This window comes from Lepidochelys kempii, chromosome 10 (assembly GCF_965140285.1).
Source record: "Lepidochelys kempii isolate rLepKem1 chromosome 10, rLepKem1.hap1, whole genome shotgun sequence".
NCBI lineage: Eukaryota > Metazoa > Chordata > Testudines > Cheloniidae > Lepidochelys > Lepidochelys kempii.
In genome coordinates this window covers 65256374-65277793 of record NC_136389.1, presented here as the reverse complement: position 1 = coordinate 65277793, position 21420 = coordinate 65256374, and the positions used below count along the sequence as shown (strand labels likewise).

At 42.9% G+C, this 21420-nt stretch overlaps 1 protein-coding gene across 2 annotated transcripts in view; it reads left to right on the top strand.

The window, feature by feature from the left end:
* The window catches only part of SHC4 (SHC adaptor protein 4), a 51478-nt gene that overhangs the window by 7022 nt on the left and 23036 nt on the right, over nt 1–21420 (top strand). For both annotated transcript variants that reach the window (XM_078854464.1, XM_073303952.2), the window contains exon 2: nt 5856–5926. In XM_078854464.1, the coding sequence (XP_078710590.1) occupies nt 5856–5926 (71 nt within the window). The remainder of the gene's footprint in view (nt 1–5855; nt 5927–21420) is intronic.

Genomic DNA, 21420 nt, shown 5'->3' with positions numbered 1-21420 from the left:
AAAACAAAGGTTTCCGAGTAGCAGCCGTGTTAGTCTGTATTCGCAAAAAGAAAAGGAGGACTTGGGGCACCTTAGAGACTAACCAATTTATCTGAGCATGAGCTTTCATGAGCTACAGCTCACTTCATCGGATGCATACTGTGGAAAGTGTAGAAGATCTTATTATATACACACAAAAAGTCCACAGTATGCATCCGATGAAGTGAGCTGTAGCTCACGAAAGCTCATGCTCAAATAAATTGCTTAGTCTCTAAGGTGCCACAAGTATAAAAAACAAACAAACCCAACAGTTGTATGAAGAAGCTTAACCCCACTACACATGAGCTGCAGAGATCAGAGTTTGTTCAAGCACACTGGGGATGGGGACACTGCGATCGGAGCACCCCCAGGTGACATAGCCCTGTGAGTGAGGCAGTCCCAAACACAGGACACCATTACCCAGAAAGGGGAGGAAGAGGCAGGCGTGGGAAACTCAGAAACTTTTTCTAGTTCAAAAGCTCCTTGTTAGAGCAATGCTGGGTACGGAAGTATTTGAATCAGAGTAGCATTGTTGGCATGCTTTTTTGCATTCAGTACAAATGTTTATGATGCTTTCTTTCCCCACACAGCTACATTATGTTTATAGTGAATTGAACTTAAGGTCAGTACTTAAACTCATATACATTGGATACAAAGCTATTTGGTAGCAGCATAATACAGGACTGTTTTCATTGAAAGCACAGAGTGCCAATTCCTGGCTAGTCAGCCTTTGGATCTGCAGGGGCTGACACTGACCGAAGAGTGGGTCACCTCTGTTAACTAATAAGTAAAACTGTAAAGCTTCAGCTGAATGGTTTAATTTGAAGCACGGCATTTTGCTCGCTGTCTCACTTATTTAGGTGAATCAGTGCAGTCGTTCAAACTAGTACTGGAAGCATTAGCTGTGTTAAGGAAAGGCAAGGCAGGAGCCTTGGAGCTGTAGTTGAAGGGGTCATCAAAGTCACATAACCTATGTTGCTGCATCCTGGCACCTCCTCCCACGCAACCTTTCATCCTGCTTTTCATTGACTCTGCATCATACTGTTGTAACTAGAAGGGAAAAGATTCCACCTTTATCTTCCCCAGCTCGGTTACACAAGAATTGTTCCCAAATCAGCTTCGGCATAAGGATGTCTAGACCCCGCTATCCAGGATTACCCTCCCCCACCCAATACAGGGAGTTGGGGGTTATTCTCACACCCATACCTGTTGGAAGAGTTGTTGGCCTCTCCTTTAGCAAGGAACAATCCTCTCTAGCACATACTATCAAATCCTGTCCCTCAAACCTGAAAGAGGGACTACCATGTATGTACCTGACCCTGCCTCACTGAAGTCAATGGGAACTTTACTATTGACCTCTGTGGGCTTTGGATCGAGCCCTAATTGCAGAAGTCATGTTCTTAGCCTAGGGCTCAAATTTAGTTATGGTGCTTTTCCTTAGGCAGAGTATTTCTGTAGTCAGGACAGTACATTATCTGCATTCTCTGCTGTTCTTGCTCTGTGCAGTACCCTTGATTCAGCTTTGATTCTCTCTACTGCTTTCCTTTGGCCTTTGAGTCTTAGTGACAAGTACCCTCCTTCTACAGCTTTGGAAATCAAGAATCAAGCTGCTATTGGCATATTCAGATGCTACATCAGCTGTTTAGGTCAAAAGTTTGCATACAAGTAACTGGCCCTTATACTTGTATCTTTTATTACAACAACCTTGAGTAAGCTAATTGCTCTGGCCTATTTCATTTACATTTTTTTACTCAGTCAATTATTGTGGCATGAAAACACCTTCCAAATTTAGACTTAAACCATCTTGTAGTTGGGATTTTCTTTCCATTCATCCTGCAGGGGGAAAAACAGCATGGGTAGCTTGCTAGAAATATATATATTACGAATAATTTAAAGTGCTCTGCTCTGTGTTTGGGAAGATCGGGTTGAAAAAGTTTCTTGCTTTTCAGCTGGACCATGGTAAGGTGTATAATAGCTCTGAGCGCCGATGGGAGAGACCACAGTCCCCATGGGCCCCTGAGAAAGGCCTGTCTCCTCAGCAAACGTCCTCACCCTGGCAGTAGATGGTTTGATTATTTTTGAGGACTGGAGCTGTTGACAGTATTGAGGTCCTGGACAGTGAAGTGGCCTTTTAAGTATCCTAAGCCATGACCATTTATAGCATGGAAAGAAGGACCAAACATCAAATGTAACATTGTTTTCTATTCAGGTACAATGTAGAGACCAGAGCTCCAGGGCAACATGCTCTTGGTAACCTATGAAGCTATGTGGGTCTGCTGCAGCATCGTGCAGTAGCTGCAGTTTTCTAGGGGCTGATGCTTTCAAGCCTAAATAAATTGTATGGCCAGCATTATCATTAATAAGTGATCATCAGCAAGGATGGGATGTGTCTCTGGGAATCCTGCTTTATTCAAGACCTGGGTCAACAAGGAGCCCAGAACTCCTAAATTGCACATTGTCTTGACAATTTGTGGAACTCTGACTTTGTCAATTTGTGGCCTCACCAAGATGGCAAACTCTTCTTCAAGCATAACCATTCTACCTTGCTAGGGTTTAACATCTGCCAGCCCTTCTTCATCTGGCTGCTGATCTCAGCCAGTCACTGAGGAACTGGAGGAAAGCACATTTCCAAGATTTAACTTTGAATTGGTGTAGAAGTAGCACATTCCATTGTAATTTCTAAAGGTGCCTCTGCCCCAGGCTGTTGTTCAAGTAGACATCCTTTCTTCTAGCCAACCCTGCTGGGATTTTAACTATTTTCTTAACCCAGGAGCGTTGGTACTGAAAGTTTTATATGCAGAAGTGTATTATAACATGGGAAAGAGTATATAGAATATTATAACTTATACTACAAGGTATTTTATTACACCACTAGGATGAGGATATCATACTCACAAGGGCTTGATCCCACTCCTTCTGATTCCTGAAACACTTACACCAGATGCTAGACTGGCTAATCCCATGCCTATGCCCTATTTTAAAATAAAAAGGGGGAAGCCAGGAGAATGCTGGCCTGTGCAAACCTTTGGCAGTCTCCGACTCCAACCAAACTCCTTCCATACCCAAGGTGGCTATTTCATGGAGCCACTGCTTCCACCTCCACTTCCAAACTGAGTCAGACAGCGATTCTTCACTGCTGAGGTAACTCAGGTGATTTGCACCTGGGTTTAACCTAGCATGAGTCTGAGCAGCTACAATGCAAAGCCCTACCAAAGTTACTTGTTACTCCGTCCTTCTTACTGCTGCACTCCCATGAGAGTATCATTAGGCCTTCTCAGGACATATTCCATGGTTCCCTGTGGTACAGTAATCTGAGTGGCTCAATTATTCTTTCCCAGTGAAATGTGGGAGATTTGCCCATCCTTCTGGGTGCATGAAGGGAATTGTGGGAAGGCAGTGGGTGACTACTGGCATTCAGATGAGTGAGCCTGCATCCTCACTGCAAAGTGGTTACCAGCCTGAGCGAAAGCAGAACCCAGGCTCTTGCCCACTTCCCCATCCACGCCAGCTAGCCCAGTTTGCAAGCACCAGTAAACTCAGGTGAGGGGGTTTTGTGGGAGGGGGTACAAGAGGGTAGTTAGGGCAACACTTGGGTAAGACCCCCCGCCCTACCTAGGTACTTGGGTGGCTAGCCCATCCCGCTACTCATGCCATGGCAGCTACACTTCTACTGGTACTGCACTACTCAATCAGCGCTAGTGTGGGTATGTCTACCTGCACTAGAAGTGACACCTCCAGCTCCAGTGTAGACAGACCCGAAGTCAAAGGCATCACACTTTTTACTTCCTAGGGCAGTCTCTTTTGCTTTATTTTAGCAGGGGTTCCAGTCTCCTTTAAGTCCCTTTTTGATTGCTCCACAGGTCTCTTCTTCAGCACAAGTTCCTGAATACTGGGGCACAGCCTTCCATTTCCCTCCCATTCCCGTTGATCAGCTTCTCCCATTCTCTTTGACCGGCTTCTCCTGGACCCTGGCCACTATCTTCTTTCTACACTTTTCCCTGCTCTTTTCCCCCTGAGATTTGGAGATTCAGACTTTATTGATCATGTATCTTCAGGTCACTCATGGACAGTAAACAAATCAGGGAACTGAGGAAGCTGCCATATTAATGCATTTCCTCTACCCAGGTTTTAAGTAAGGAGTCATCTTTTGTGAATCAGCTCAGCTCCAGTCAGGGTAATTTATTGCGAAAACCTAGTATTGATTTTTTTCATCTTTGCTTAGAGTAGCTTCCCACGCATCTGTTCAGAATGCAAGGGTGAATTTACTCATCATCATATGATCCCAGCATATGACTCACTCCCTCCTCTGAATCTTTCGTTTCATCCAAGGAAGCAGAGTGTCGCCGGCCAGCTCACTGAATTTCTGTTCCTAAGAGAAAATGGAGTTTAAAAACTGTGCCTGAAAACAGACTTTTACAATACTTTTCTGAGCAACATGCTTAGCTACTCCCCTTCTCATTAGTTAGCTCTTACGAAGGAACACCCCATTCTCCATAAATGCTGCAATGTATAACTCAGATTTTTACTTCCTTTAATTTTTAAATCACAGCCCTACAGGACGATGTCACAGTTTCCAACAGCAGAAATACCACTTTGTACAATTAAAAAACAGAACAAAACTTGGGTACGCTAAAAATATTTCTGTAACAGTAATTTCAGAAATCCTCAAGCTAGTGTCAGCTGTAGCTTCTGTGAGAATATTCCATAATCTCCTTACTTTAGTTCTTTTCATTCACCAAACAGAGGCTTTAATTCAGGAAGAGACAGTCATGTGGCTAACTCACCGGAAGAACATGCAACTGTACTGTATTTGCTTTTTTTTGTCCCTGTTGCTGCCTGATTGCGTACTTCCGGTTCCAAATGAGGTGTGTGGTTGACCGGTCAGTTTGTAACTCAGGTGTCTGTGTCTGTAACTCTGAGGTTCTACTGTACATGTTTTGGAGTGAAGTAATATCAGTCAGTGGCTTTGACTTACATACTGTACTGAGCTAGAAATGTCCATAGGTTCGTATGTAACCATCAAAGAATCCCTAGGCTAATACATCCTGAGATTCCACATAGGTTCTGATTGACAGTTCTTTGTTTCACCCCTACCCCTGTACAAAGCCCATATGAATCAGCTTTGTTGCAGGAAATCAAGTGTGTACTGTAGATTGGAGGGGACAGAATTCATCCACTGATCTAGGGGCAGGCTGGTGCTCTATGATACAGTCCCTCCACACCTGCTGCTGGGGACTGGAATACCAGCCACTGCTCTCCCAACACCCTATATGCGGGTTGCCAGCCACTGAATCTGCACAGGTGTGGATCCAAAGGCCCTTCCTCTTGTACTCACCAATACTTCCCTCCATGCTGTCCTATTTGGAGTGACATGCAGTTCCCTGCCTGGCCATTCTGCAGGACAGTCCTAAGGCATATGGCCCTTCTGCTAATGTATAAATGTCACCACTGCCTTTCACACATCCCTCATGGTCCAGTGGTAAACCTAGTGGACTGTCACAAACTGAAATAAGATAACCAATGATAAGTAGGGTCGAGGAGAGGGAGGTGGTTAGATTTTTGTGTGTGGCAATTGCCCTGCCTCCTTTTAATGTTATGTTGTTTACAATCCTTGTTTCATCAGTTACATTATTCAATCAAATAAAATATATATTGATGAGTAGATTTGAAAACAGTTGTACAAATGTTTCTACATCTATTTAATGTCCTTAAAGGGCCAAAATTATGTCTGCACCCAGTTGTGACCCTCTTTCTGTTTTTCAAGGTGTTCTTTTAAATAGCTGTGATTTTTTTTTTGATTTTTTTTTTTTTTTTTTTGCTCTCCATTTCTACTCTAGTACATGGGCTGTATAGAAGTGTTGCAGTCAATGAGGTCTCTGGACTTTGGCACCAGGACACAAGTCACCAGGTAAGTGGTGGGCGACTGACATCCAGCTTAATACAAAGCCTGAATGTTAATTGCTACACAAAGCCTTAGATGTGGGTTTTCTCTTCAGACTCCTGTGTTTTCTCACATGGTGATCTAAAATATCTGACCATCGCAATAGGGTGTGTCTGCACTAGAAAATAATCTGTGTTCATCACCACCACCACACAGAGTCCCCATCCTGAGGTCCCTCCTCTTTCACGCTTGGTTTTGGATGCAGATGAGACCAAAATGTGTTCAATATCCGAGATGGAATGTGCGATTGGTCCCTCTGTCTAGCAAGGTCCCAGTCTTGAATTCTTTATTAGGTGTGTAGCATTGCTTGGCCCAGTTTACACGAGCAGCCAAGCAGGGCTGAACATGGAGTCTGAGAAGAGTTAGGCTGGACAATGGGTATGAAACACTGTCCATTTTCTAGTGCATAGCAGGCCTTAATTTCCAGGCTTCAGATCAGCAAAAGTTTGTTCCTAGATACTAAACCTCTGGGTTTGGCCAATAATAAAAAACCACCATGTTATCACTCCTCAGGGTTCAGTAGAGTTCCCTTAGGGCTGCTTAAATGTGAAATACTTTGTGTTATATTATCTTTGTAAGTTTGTAACTTCCTCTACAGATCAAGTGGATGGGTGTTGATATTCAGTCTTCTGGAGTAAGGCATTAGTGTTTTTAATAAGATACTGTGACAGGACTGGGAAGGGCCAGAATTTCCTTTCCTTTATTTTTCATTTACCTATCTGTGAAGTCCATGTTACTCTATATTTGTGTGTGAGTGTATATAAGTGTGTGAGTGCACATGTTTGAGGTTCAAAATAAATGCTACTTTTCCCTTTCAAAAGAAACTCCTTATCGGGAAGTAGCATGGCTCATGTAAAGCCCTTTAACAGCTGGGGTTAGATTCTATGCTGCCCCATGCAGGAGGCACAGCCTAGGTGTGTGCGGACAGGTAGCTCTATGCCCACCCAACCTTTGCCCCTCTAGGGGTTATCTACATTACCCACAGGATTGACGGGCAACGATCGATCCAGCCAGGGGTCGATTTATCGTGTCTAGTTTAGACACGATAAATTGACTGCTGAGCGCTCTCCCGTCGACTCCTGTACTCCACCTGAGCGAGAGGTGCAGGCGGAGTCGACGGGGGAACAGCAGCAGTCGACCCTCCACGGTGAGTAGATCTAAGTATGTCGACTTCAGCTACATTATTCACGTAGCTGAAGTTGCGTAACTTAGATTGTTCCCTCCCCCCCGAAGTGTAGACCAGGCCTAAGATTCTGGGCTGCTGGAAAGGCCAGCTGCCAGTTAGCTGCCCTGCAGCCACACTAGCCAGAGTAGTCTGGCTTTGCCCCAGATATGCTCCCTCCCATCCCAAGCCATTCCCCAGCCCAGTTTATGTTGGGGAGTCAGGGAATGTGAGTGAGGCTTCTGGCACCCAACCACACCACCTATATATTGAGGAATTCCCAAGGGGCATTTCTGCTCCTCAGTGTGTTTGTGTTTGCGCAGGGCTGAGAAGGGACAGAAACATGAAGGAAAAGTTTTAAGCTTCCAGGGGATTATTATAATCAAGATTAAGGAAAGGGGACTTGAAAAATTACAAAGCTGTTTGAATTTGGCCAATCTATCTTATAAGTGAAGTTGCTAACGCTGATATTGAGTCTCTTGATAAGATGCTGCATCATTTTTAAATGGGGCTTTTGTATGAAGTGGAATGTTGGAGGTGAGCCTCTGCCTTTGAAAAATAAATTGTTAAAATCATCATCATCATGTTCCCATTACGCCTCTGGCCTTTTGGGCAGCGACGAAGCTCCTCCGCTCCTGTCTGTTTCTGGCAAGTCTTTCAGTGGTTCCCCAGCTGTGCCCTAGGTTTTCAGCTCAGCTTCTGCAACTCTTTGCCATGTTCTTTTCGGGCAGCCTCATTTTCGCTTGCCTTCAGGTGTCCATCTTATTGCTACTCTGGTGATGGACTCAGTTTCCATCCAAAACATGTGGGCAATCCATCTCCAATGCCTCCTGGCAAGTATGGTGCTCATATCCTCTTGGCTGCACTGTGTCAATAGATCTAGGTTTGAGATTGTTCTGGGCCAAAAGATACAGAGGATTTTTCTGAGGCAGGTTGTATGTAATGAAGACAGTTTGGACATGTCATACTTTCTCATTCCCCAGCATTCTGCACTATAAAGTACTGTTGAAAATACACAGCTCTGATAAATCTTGAGTTTGGTTTTGGTGTTATATTTTGATGATTTCCAGACTGTATTTAAGCTCCTGAAGGCGTTCCTGGTTTTATTGATTTTGTTCTGGATGTCCTGGCTTGTTCCACCATCTTAGCTGATGGTGCTGCCCAAGTATGTGAATGTTTCTACACTGGTGAGAACATAATCTTCTCTCTGTAATGGTGATGGTGAGGCAATATTAAAGGCCATGATATCTGTCTTATTGCGGTTGATTTTCAGTCCAATTTGCTGGCTGAATGCGTTAAGTCGAGTTGTTTTTTTTTGTATATGGTGTTGGGTATGTGATAGGAGAGTGAGATCATCTGTGAAGTCCAGGTCTTCCAGGGATGAGAAGGATGTCCATTTAATGCCTCTTAGCATGTCTTCTGTTGTATGCCACATTACCCAGTCGATGGCAATGTTGAAGAGGATTGCAGACATGACACACCCCGACGTACTCCAGTTTTGACTTCAAAGCTGAGCTCACTGTAATCAACACTGCACGTAAAGTTGAAATAAGGGATTCCATATGGCTGCAGAATGTGCCATAGGCTGGTCCTGTGAATGTTATCAAAAGCCTTCTCAAAGTCTATGAAGTTTATGAAGAGCTGCTGTTGCCGTTCTAAGCACTGTTCTATTATGTTTCATAGAGTGGAAGATCTGGTCTGTGCATCCACGCCCTTCTGAAAACCGGCTTGCTCTTTTCTGAGAACGCTATCAACTGCTTCTGATATATGTTAAACTGTGATCTTACACAATACTTTTGCTTGGCACAGATAAAAGTGTGATACCACGCCAGTTATTACACTCACTGAGAGTTCCTTTCTTTGGTATCTTCACTATAACCCCATTTGGTATCTTCACTATAACCACTATAACCTCATCTAGCACTTTTTCCCCTTTCCCAGACTGATGTAAATAGAGGGGCCAGGATAGATGCTAACTCAGGATTTACCTTGAACAAATTCTGCACTCAAGTTATCCTCGCCAGGACCTTTCCCGTTTTTTAAGGATTTGATGGCTTGAATGATCTCTTCCTTAGTTGGGATGTCTGTGTTGATATCAAGATCTTCTTCTGCCTCCTGGATGTTTGCTTCCTCTTTAGGTGGCTCCCTGTTCAGCAGTTCTTTGAAATGCTCTGTCCAGCATATTTCTTGTTCTTTTTCTTTTGTTAGTGGGTGGCCTTGTTTTTCCTTGATAAGATTGTTTGTTGGTGTCTGCCGTTTACAACTGATAACCCGCATCATTTTGTAGACGGTTCCATGTTCACCACAAGCAGCTGCATCCTCTGCTTGTGTTGCCAGATTATCAATATAATGTCGTTTGTCCGCTCTCACAAGGTGTTTGACCTCCCAGTGTGCCTTGCTATACTGCTTGTGGTATTTGTCCTTTTGCTTCTGGGATATTGTGTCTAAACCTTTTTTTCTTCAGGGCTCGTCTGGTTTCTATGAAGTTCCATGTGCTGGGTGTAATCCACTCCTTCCCTCTCTTCTGCCTGTAGCCTAGACAGGCTTCACTGCTCTGTTTATAAATTGCTGTTACTTTGTCCCACTTCTTGTTGATCTCCTCATCTGCATTCCCCTCCTCTTCATCAAGGTCTGCAAGTGCCTGAAACCTGTTCTTTAACTGCAGAATGAAGGCTTTCTGTATTTCAGAGGACTTTAGCTTGTCAATGTCATAACTTCCTTGTCCCACACTTCTCAGTTTTAGCTTGACGGAGGCTGTCACAAGGTGATGGTTGCTGCCAATATCTGCACCTCTTTTCACTTTCACATCTGTCAGTGAGTGTCGCCATTTGCCATTGGTCATCATGTGGTCAATCTGGTTCTTATCTCTGCCATTTGAAGAACACCATGTCAGCTTGTGGATTTCACGGTGTTGAAACAGGGTTCCACCGATGACTAGGTTATTCATATTACAGAAATCAACAAGCCTCTCTCTGTTTTCATTCATGGTGGCACACCCACGTTTTCCCATTGCTCTGTCGTTGTTTGTGTTGTCCTCACCAACTTTGGCATTCAGGTCTCCCGTGATAATAGTTAGGTCATGGCATGGTACTCTCTCTAATGCTGCCTGTAGTGTAAGGTAGAATTTGTCCTTTACTTCTTCATCACTGTCATTTTTCGGAGCATAGCACCTAATTAGGGTGATATTATTACATTTCCCTGTCATTCTGGCTCTCATAAGTCTGATGCTGATGGACCTCCACTCTCTTCTTCAAAAGAATGGCAACACCCTCATGGTGTTGTCCATCATTCCATCCAGAACACAGCAAAGTTTCTCCAAAGGCTGTTAATCTTCCTGATCCAGTCCATCTGCTCTCGCTGACACCCAGGCTGTTTAAGGTGTAGCATCTCATCTCTGCTGTGACCTGAGCTAGCTTCCCTGCTTCGTATATTGTCCATACGTTCCAAAAAACAAGTTTGCTTTTTGTCTTGGTGTTAAAAGTCTATCATTAAAGCTCCTGTGTACCATATTTTAATGCAGCCTTGATTTGTGCATACTTGAAACTAGAAGCTGTTTGCACTTATAATCAACTTATGCACACAGCCAGCCCAGTTCCTGGCTTTGTACAGTAAAGAAAAGCTATTGTGCTATCAATACAATTCCCTCGCGCTAATTATTCACAGATCGAAAACGTATGTGCCGTTCCATTGGCTCATGGAAGTCAGCGTTTGGCATTCAGACCAATAAATTGTCGTCTTCAGTAGCTCTAGAAGCCAAAAAGTGAGGTTATCTCACAACGGCATGCCATGGAGTATGTCATTACACTTACAAACTAGAGCTGTTGATGGATTGTTTGGAAAATAATGAGCAATTAATTGTTTAAAGGAAATTCACCAAGTCCAATCTGGCCCAAATTTTAGGGTTTGTAAACATGAGCAATGTTAAAACTTAACAATAGACATGTTTCCATTACTTTAAAAAATTCCAGTGAGAACATTTAAAAAAGAAAATAAAACAGCCCCTTGCAGTGTGTGTGAAAGAGAAGTGCAAACCTAAAGCATGTCTGCAACCCTAATGCTGGCCTAGTGCAGCAGAATTTGAAGGTCAATAGATTAGCAACTAACTAGATGCAAACAGAAAACTGATTAGTCTATTCTCCTCCTCCTAGCTGAGAAACTAGTATAAATAACGTACAAAAATACCGGCTATTTTAAATGTTTTCAGTTTTAATTATCTGAGGTATCTGCAAACGGGAAAATAGATTTGATTTTTTTACCTTGATAGCATTCCTCTACACAACGGAGCATTTTTCAAAATTGCAGCCCCAAAATGTGTGTCTAAGCTTCATCTACACTACACGCTGGGGGTGAGTGTCCCTGCTCATCTCCACGTACTCACACTAACGCTCACCAAGCTAGTACGAATGTAACTAGCCGGGTATCCGCAGTAGCGCGCACAGCAGCGGTGGAGGCAAAGCTGGCTGTGTACCCACCGGTTTCAGGCAATGTTATGTATAACCTATTACGCTCCCCTTCTTCCTGTACAGCAGCTTAACTCTTTGCTGAAACATAGGCTAGAGCGCTCTCTTTTCAGAAAGTCTTACACAGAGTTAAACCTCAGGGCTATTTTATGTAAAGCCCTGTGGGTAGGCGTTAATAGATCCCAGACAGTTTGAGAGAGGGAACCATACAGATTCTTTGCAATCAAATATTTAATACACAAAACACATTGTAAATAGTCTTTGGAATCATTTACGAGTAACGTCTTAAATAAAATCTATAAAGTACCAAATCTACTGTTTCTTATATAGACTTTCCCACTGTGCTTTTGTTACATATGTTTACATGCAAGGTTTCACCATAACATTTATACTTCTCTACTAAAATACACACAGGCACATTCCCATATGATCTTCTTTCAGAGATGATTTCTTAGTTTCTATAACGTGGCCTTGATATGTTGTGTGTGTGTCACCGGGACTCTTCAGGGCTTGAGAAGAATGGCAGAATTTCAGTTCTTTTCCCAGCACTTCTTCAGCGGCTTTCAGCAAAGAAAAGTCTGGGCATCCTTACAGCTAGCATGTGGATAACAAGATGACTGGTCTTCTCAGTTGCTGTAAGATAGGAACCGTAGCCTGTATCCAGACAAGTACGGTGCTGGGAGCTCGCCCCCACAGCCGACAACATCCGTTGGTCTTGCATGCTGCTAAGTCTCTAGGACTGTCTGTAACCTTTGTATTTATAAACTTTCCCCATGGTGAGCTCTGACTGACTCAGCTGTCAGTGAATTTGTGGAAGCTGCAAGACTCCTTGCCCTTATTGAAAACCCTCTGCCCAGCTTCAGAAACAGCTGCTGAACATGCCCAGTAACTGCCACACCCTATGTCTGGATGTTTCTGGACCCTTCTAGTCAAGTTGCCCTGTTCTGCAGACACAGAATATGCTAAAATCCATGACTTCTCCCCATTGCTTCTCTCCCTTTCTTTGGACTTAAAATCCTGCCTGCTCCCTCCACCAATACACCCCCCCACACCCACACCCACACATCAAATGCTGCAGTAAAAATACTTGGGTTACAGTTACAGGCACAAAGGAGCAGGAATTGTCTTTATAGTGCGCTGGTGGTTCCATCTGTGCTGATCAATAATAATGAATGTACCAGGTGGGGGGCACTAGCTGCTGTAGAATTTCTACATAGGTGTGCTCTGGAGTGTCATTCCCTGCAGATTTTGCCTGTGCAAAGCCTATTTACTCAGACTTTGTGCAGGGGGAGCGGATTTGATGCATGTCATTTTTGTATATTTTTTTAATATTCCTCCGAGCCAGGTGAAGGAAAGATCTTGGGGTCAGAGGCAACAATGAGTCAGAGAGAGGCAAACCAGCTAAGTAGCTGTGCAGCTCATGGCTGAGCAGTATCAATGTGCTCTTTGCTGAGGCTGACTGGACTGACTTCAGAGTCCTTGCACCTTCTGCCATGGGAGTGGGAGGAGGACAAAGATCTCTCCTGAGTGGTTGTCAGGATCAGTCTCTCTGTGTGCAGGTGGGAACTGACTGGGGAAGAAGAATATGAAATCCTCGCCCCTGCTCAGGCCCCTTTGTGCCTCCGAAAAGAGCCAGAATGGTATATGGGGCCCTGATCCTGCTATACATGGCTGGGGGAAGATTCCCCAAGCACAGCAACTGTGGAGACAGTTGTAAGGCTGCCTCCCAAGGACACAACCCTGGCGTAGGGGGTGGGGCTGAGGGTAGGAGAGATGTGTCCAGGCTGTGGCCACAGTACCTAGTATTACAGTCCCAATGGCAGCTCTGGAAGGCTGCAGTAACTCAGACATGTCCCCAAGACTTCATTAAATTATAGCAGGAGCTTCTCCAGCTCTGATAGCAGGCCAGGATCAAGACAGTGCAGAGGTGTCTTAAAGCCACCTTCTCCCTTCTTGCCCCCGGACTGAGAGTTCGGTACAGGATTCTCTTAGGGTGTGTCTGTGTTGCAGCTGGGAAGTGTGGTTCCCAGCTTGGCAAGACGTACACAAGATGGCTCTGCTCAAGCTAGCATGCTGAACATCGGAATGTGGCCTCAGCCACAGGCAGTGGCTCGGGGTAACCACCCATGTACAATCCCACCCAACACCCCCGGGTACATACTTGGGCTGCTCGCCCAAGTCCGTGCTGCGGCGGCCACATTGCTACATTTAGGTGTTCGCACCAGTAGAGCTAGCGCATGTATGTCTACCTGAGCTGGGAATTGCACCTCCCAGCTGCTCTGTAGACCTGCCCTTCGAGGCATAGCTCACCGTAAGTCTGTGCGGGAAGGAGACCTAGACTGGAAAAAAGAATCTGGAGCTCCTCTGCTTTTATTCTTCCCTGAATTTGCTGCACTTAGGCCTTGTGTATCCACAGAAGTTGCGCTAGCTTAATTTATGTAGGTTTTTAATCCTGTTTAGTTACAGATATGCTTATTTCAGTCTGAGTGACTTATTTCAAGGTCGCTTAAACCTGTCCCTAATTGACGTAAGCTAAATATCGATTAAAGTGTCCTTGTTCCCTTTTTCATCAGGTTAGCAAAATCACTTTTATATCACACCTTTAGCTAAACTAGGGCAATTTGCATATAGACAAGCCCTTGCTACTCCTTTACAAAGGGAACATGTGCATGCTGTGAGACTGGACTTTCATGCTTAACTTCTGTTTCTATCAGTGCATGTTCTACTCTGCATCAAGGTCAGTGTATACCCTAGAGGCTTGAACTTGCTTTCCGAAACTGACTAAATTCACTGCACACAACAAGGCTAACATTCCATATGGCATGTTCTAAGGGACCGCAGGGTGTCTTGGATGGCTTATTTAGTTCCACTGAAATTAACGGAGCAAGTCATGTGCCTTATGCCTGAAAGGACAGGATATGGGGTCGATGTCATCAGTTTCTTGGAAGGTTAGAAATAGGATGATTTATCGTGGTATTGATGTATACTCCAAACCATAAATCTCTTGGCCTGTTTGAAAAATGAAAAATTGTCTTGCGCATTCAGATGATCTCTTATACATCTCAAAATGTTATGTATATTTGTGCTCTAAAATTATATTTAGATTGCACACTTAAACCAAAAAAGTAGTAATAGAGGGGGTTTTGCCCCTTGCTTCTTTTTGGTGCTTATCCTATAAGGGTTTAGCGCATGTTGTTCTCCAGAGCAAAATGCTTTTCCCCATGGAGATTATAGTTGCGCTCAAATCAAGTTATTTGGATCCAGAATGCAAACACCCACAAGGTTCAGCATTGGTTACAACAGGTTTTTAGTTCTTCCCATTATAAAAATAAGGGCTGTGTGCAAAATGTGTCTGTCACTGAATTACCTCAAAGGTCCAAGAGTGTTCAGAGCCACGGTTTTAGTTTGGGGCCCCACTCTGTGGAAAGTGAATAATCTTTGTCATTTGTTCACATGAACCAGTTGCCCGCTCTTTGTTGTACTATAAACATGCATTTTCACGGTTTCACTGAGCCCTCTGGCTAGTTCCCTGTTACACATCTCCTAGCGCACGCTCATAAATCAAGCTCATTATTAGAAATTATACTTGGACATTTATGGGAAGAAGGGAAGAGATTCTGGATCTTTGATTGTTACATTAACTTGTAAACTTGAAAATGGCCAGGCAACTTTGTTGGGGCTAAGGGCATCTGCAGTGGGGTGACAGGGATGGCCGGCTCAATAAGGCTGACTTTGTTTGGATGATTACTTTCTACTTTGTTGAGCCACACAATCCGTTTCTGTTAGATGGCGTAGGCAGGCCTTTAGATGCTTAAAAGCAAATTTCAACAGCATTCTTATTCACTTACATCAGCCCACGTCTCTTCTTTTACTCTCGTTTGGAGAAACAATAAACAAAGTGGTCTACTGTTGTTGTGAGTTCTTCTCTTTAAATTAAAAGGAAAAATAAAATAAAATTCTGCAACAAGTTTTCTTCTAGAGAGTCAGACTCCAGAGAACAAGTCCCACACAGCTGGGAAGTTGCTTTCCACTCAACAGGTTTGTAGCAGCCAGCTAGCTTGACCTTTTTTTGTTAAGCTCCCTAGAATTTCAGATGCCTTCAATCCAGCAGATAGCAGAGCTGCTGAAACCCTAGGATTTGTAGAACAGTGTTTCTCATCCTTTTCAGATTGGCTACCCCCTATTTGAAGTAAAAAAAAAAAGAAAAAGAAAAAGAAAAAGAAAAATTCCACAACCTCCTTATATTTATTAGAAAAGGTGAGAGTTAAAAACATATCAGTGATGATAAGCCTATTGAGTTGGGGTGTGTGTGTGTGTGTGTGTGTGTGTGTGTGTTTTGAGAGGTTGATAGAGAATATTTAACTTGGACGGATAAGGGTGTGCAGAAAGTTGGGAACAAGATTTTCTTTGCTTTTGACTGTAATAAAATTTTCAATCCCTCTCAGCCCCTCGGTTGCCTTTCGGGACCCACCAGTTGAGGAAAAACTGCAGTAGAGTGTAAAGTGGAATCACATCGTTTCATTCCGAATGTGATAACAAGGACCGCATTTTCAGTCACAGCCTCAGATTTTAAGCGTAAAAATGTACATACGAGTTCTTTTGTCCACACAACTGCACTTCCATCCATTTTGCATATGTGGACTGGACTGCTGGAAGCCTAACTATCACATCTACATCCACTAATTCAGGTGTATGTCCTATGGCAGGTACAAAATTGGAGGCTGGTTTGATGCCAGCTGAAAATGTGTTCCTGAAAGAGCAACTTAAAATCAACTTGCTTCTAGAAATCTATCAATATAACAAGTGCTATTTCATCATAGCAGGGGTATATCCACAGTGGTTTCTTCTCTCTAATCTATGGTGCAATTTATGTTGTAATTATATTTGTCCTATTGAATTGTACTGTACCTTAGAAATACTTTAGGATATAAATCAGGTGTTATCCCATTATTTATTTTTCATAACTATCAAAATAAATGTGCAGCCACATATGCTGTAAAGTTTGTTACTAACTTAAAAGTATGTCATTATTATGTAATTTACACATTAGATGTGCTTGAAATAAGCAACTTAGCACAATATTAGTGAGCTGTAAAATATGTCATTACTCAAATTAAAGCCAGACATATCATGGCTAGCTTGAGGAAACTATTTTATGTATTGGAAAGGTGGTTAGATCATCTAAAATGCCATCCATGGATACCCAGCAGCCAATACATGAGACAAGGGACTAGGCGTTCTACATTGAACAGTACAGGTAATGGAAACTGCTGAGTAATTATCCTCCTTTTGCTTTGTTCCCCTTTGCTGAAAATTGCTTGTGTGGATGGGTACTCCCAAGGTTTCATTTTCTAGTACAAGATTGGGATCTATTGTTATCAATTTTGCTTTGGACTCCTTCATTCTGTATAGACTGTCCTGGCTGAAGAGTCCAATCGTTCATCTGTTGCCAAATCTCCTTGTTTTTGATTTTGGCCAGTGTCTCTGCATCTTTTGCTATATAACCAGCCTCGGTGTTCTGGGCTAGTCCATGCCTCCCAACATTTTAAGATGAGTCCTGCCCTGGGGGATGGGAGGCGCTTGCAGAGGGGGGAGTTGCAAAGAGAGCCCACTCCACCTTACCCTGCAGTGTTGGCTCCTGCCCGGCATGGCTGGCTGGGCTTGGCTCCTTGCTCCAGGCATTGCAGGACAGGGAGTGGACAGCAGACCAGGCCAAATCTGAATAAGTAGCACTGCAACCTCATGCTCCAGGGCCCAGGTCACAATGCCAGGAGCTAAGCTGAACCAGCCCTGTGGGATCTGAGTCACTTCAGCTAGGACAGGGGGTTTGGGGCTCGAAGATGGACAGTCCTGCAAAATCTGGGGCTGCTGGGAAGTAGGCTAATAACCCTGATTGGTTAATTTATACGATGTCAGGCCAGTTTGGTTTCTTTTAGTACTGACCTAGAATGCAAGATGAACATTTTTTTTTATTTTTTTTTTACCATTTTAAAGGTTGATTTTGTGGCTAGGAATCTCACAGGTTTTTCATATTAATCATTTATTGGCCTTCCTAACTGTATTTCTCACCATGGCTTGCAGGGTTTAGTGCTTATTATTTCTAAACTAGGTGATTGTTTTGGCAATTCTCATTGCTAAGAGCTTGGCCCATGCTATGGTAATGCATTGTTTAGTCTGCTGAAATGCACATGTGCTTGTCTTCCACTTTCATCCGTCCAAAGTCTTTCATTCCCTGCAGAGTATATCCGCTGAATTTACTTCTCTTCTTAATCGTGATAGCCTTTAAGTTTAATTACTCAAGATTTCCTTTACAATGAAAGTTCAGTTGAACATTAACGTCATTAATGTTCAAAACCCATAAGGCTGGATGCTGAGCTGGTACACATTGGCATATTTCCATTGAAACCAATGGTGATCTATCAGTTCACACCAGTTTAGGATCTGGCCCATTCAGGTATCATGCTCAGCTTATTTGCAAGTCATACCCAAAGTGTGCATCTCCTCCTGAAGTGTAGGTTCTGCAGTAGGTTGTTCCAGTGTATGTTTACGAGCTCTCCCTAAGCTCTGGGATTTTGCTACTCACCCTTTGAGGCTGCCATTGGTAGTGTTGAGTGGTATGTCTGGTTTTCTCTAGCTTGAAAGCCATCATTGACATTACACTATTCTCCAGGTGGCAATTTATCTGATGGACTGTACTCCATCGGTACTAATTCTATATTAGCATTATTGCTGTACCAATTGCTTTCTCTCCTAATGCAACTGGACCACAAGCACTAATTGGACTAGACTCTGAGACTGAAGCCCACAGGCTGTTATTGATGTTCACTCTCTTGAATTTTTTTTTTAATTTGTATTTTATTTTTTTCTTTTTGAAACTGAGCTTTCTCAGCACGTATCTGTGCATGTGAGCTCTCTCTCTCTCTCACGCTCTCTCTCTCAAAGGTAGCCAACTTTCCTAACCACTTTGTCCCTTTCTGAATAATAAACTATGACTGGAAAAATCAAAATTGAACTTGCAAGTTTTAATTTACTTCCTGATCTCTCCTAGATGAGAGACAGCCTGTAACAGGTTTTTTTGTTTTGGTTTTTGGTTTTGGTTTTTTTAAGAAAATTACCCAAGGCACAGAGACACACCAAGAGTATAATGCCTTTGTAACCAGAATTGGTGCAATGGAAAATGATCCTTCATAAGATAATGATTAGTAAATAATCCTCATGTGAAAAAAGAATACAGGCATAATGTATATGCAGCTGTGAAGTGTCAAATGATTCACTGGAATCAGAATAGTGGTTCTCTAGCTGCATGCACTGACTCCTGAGGCCTCGTGTGTATAGTACAGAGGTGCATCATGAAAAAGTCCTGCTTCACCATTACAATGTGTCATTTGGATTTTTACATGTCAAATGGCAGGTAAATGGGTTCCCTGAATGTCTTTAAATAATGTGAACCTTCTCTCCTTCCATCTGGGCCTTCATACAAATGTGCACATTCAGGCATGTGCAAATGTGTGAGTGTTTGTCTCATTGGTGAGTGCAAAAGCCTCTCCGTGGTTTGGAATATTTGAGTTCCCAGATGTGAGTGGTGGTGTTTATGCTACAGACTGTGCATTCCTGACAATTGTCAAGAGAGGCCAGAACCAAACAACAAGAACAGAGAAAGGATCCAATAGGCTTTTTCATATGTTTTCTTCTTGTGAGCGTGTAGGAGAGATGACAAAAAATAGAAATTCAGTTGTGTAAATTATAATTCACCTGGGACAGCCTCTAAGGTCCTGACTGTCATAGTAAAGGTTTGGGGGCGGGGAGGGGGGGTAGATACATATGACATAGACATGACAAGAATGCATTAAAGCAAAGCCTTAGGAGTAATGTTAATGAAGAAATGACTGAATGATCACACTTCTTGCCATTTGCTGTGGAAGAAGATGTATTAGAGCTAACTTATGAGCTGTTTCATTTACCAGCATGCTGATGTACTAAAGTAGGAGTTTACAAAAATCTGACATGAGAGGTGTGGCCTCCTACAACTGAATTACTCTTACCAGGGATTAATTGGGTGTCTGGGAAAAGGCTCATGCAACACATTGTAACTAGTTGCAGTCTAACGAGTTGAGGAAAAGGGGAACGATCTTGTGCCAGTGCTATAATGAGCTGCATGGGTATAAGTAGACAAGTCTCAATCCCTCTCTTCTTCAGCCTTGAAGTAGGACGTTCTAATAAAAAAAAATAGCCATAATAATACTTAGCTCTGATACAGGGCTTATAGTCAATAGATCTTAAAACATTTCTCAAAAGTGGCTAAGTATCTTTATCCACATTTTACAGGTGCAGAGAAGTTAAGTGCTTTGTCCAAGGTTATACAGAATGCATACAGCAAATAGAACAGAACTCCTGTCTTCTGAGACCTAGTCCTGTACCCTAGCCCCTGGACCCACAATGCTTTCATTACCTGTACACTAAGTCCACACATCACCTGCAGTACATCATAAACAATTGTATTAAGACACAATTAAAAAGAAGACCTCCGGTGAAATAACATATAAAAGCAATAAACTACAATGAGCTTCTGTCGCCCTATTTGTCTTACGGTTATGAAAACTAGAAGGCTAGAGTTCAAATTATTCCTGGAGTATTTTAGAAATTATAAACACTCTGGGCCAGAGCTATGTAGCTTTCAGTTTAGCTGCATTTCTGGTAGAGGGAAAGCAGACATGTGAGGGGGAAAAAAAATCTACTTTCATTGCTTCCATTGAGAAGCTGGTGCAAGATCACTGCTTCTAATCAGGGTAGGTAATATACAGTAAAGAGGAGAGACTGATGGAAGGAAATTTGTTATAGATTTTCTTTTCTTCTGCAAAATGACATGTGGGTTCAATGGTTTTTAATGACACATTTATCAATAGGACTCCATTTGTGGCCACCTTGTGAATTTCTCTGTCATCACAGCCCATCTAAATTTCTTCTCACCTAAGCTCAAAGCATCCCTTTTTCACTTAGTTCTTCTTTTGTGACTATGTCATGGAGTCCTTAAAAATGAAACCGTTGGAAAAGCCATACCAAGCCAACTGTGTTATTAACATCAAGTACTAACACCCTTAGAGCCAGCACAGAAGAAGCTACAGTGTATGGTCCTAAAGTAGCTGGGGTCAGGAATGAGTCCCTGGCCTGACTTTTATCTTGCCCCCATATAGGGAGTCTGGGCTTTAGAAATCTGGCCCTGAGCACTGTTGTGATTAATATGTTTTTAGGATTTTTTGGATCGATGAATGTTCTGAAAACGCCTGAGCAAACTGGCCTCATTTTAGGAGCCAATTAAAGTCGTCACATACAGAAGATGACAAGCACACTGGGTTGATTTGGCAGTAATCAAAACAAGCAATTCAAGGGGGCTTTAGCTTCCGTCTTCTGCACAGTATAGCTCTACACCTGGATATCTGCAATGCAATACAAAAAAGTCACCAACATACACACCTTTAGTTTATAACATTCTAAGGTGACAGCTCATCTTTCCCCTGTGACCCCAATGCCAGAGGTCAGCTGGAGATGGAAGTAACTGAGTCCAATCCTGCAAGAAGCTGAGCACCTCCTGCAAGGTAACTGGCACCCTTAAGTCTCATGAAGTCAATGAGACCAGAGGGCACTCAGCACTTCACAGGATCAGGTCCTTTAATAGCTAAGTTGCTGTACTCACATGTACTATTGCTTGTTTACCAAGACAAGGGGATTACATTTGATTTTGGAATGTTTGCTGTTTTGAGACTGAGCTGACATTTTGTCATATTCACGCTGTCTAAAACAGACCCCAGATAAAAGGTCAATAAAATAAGATGTGCTTGTGT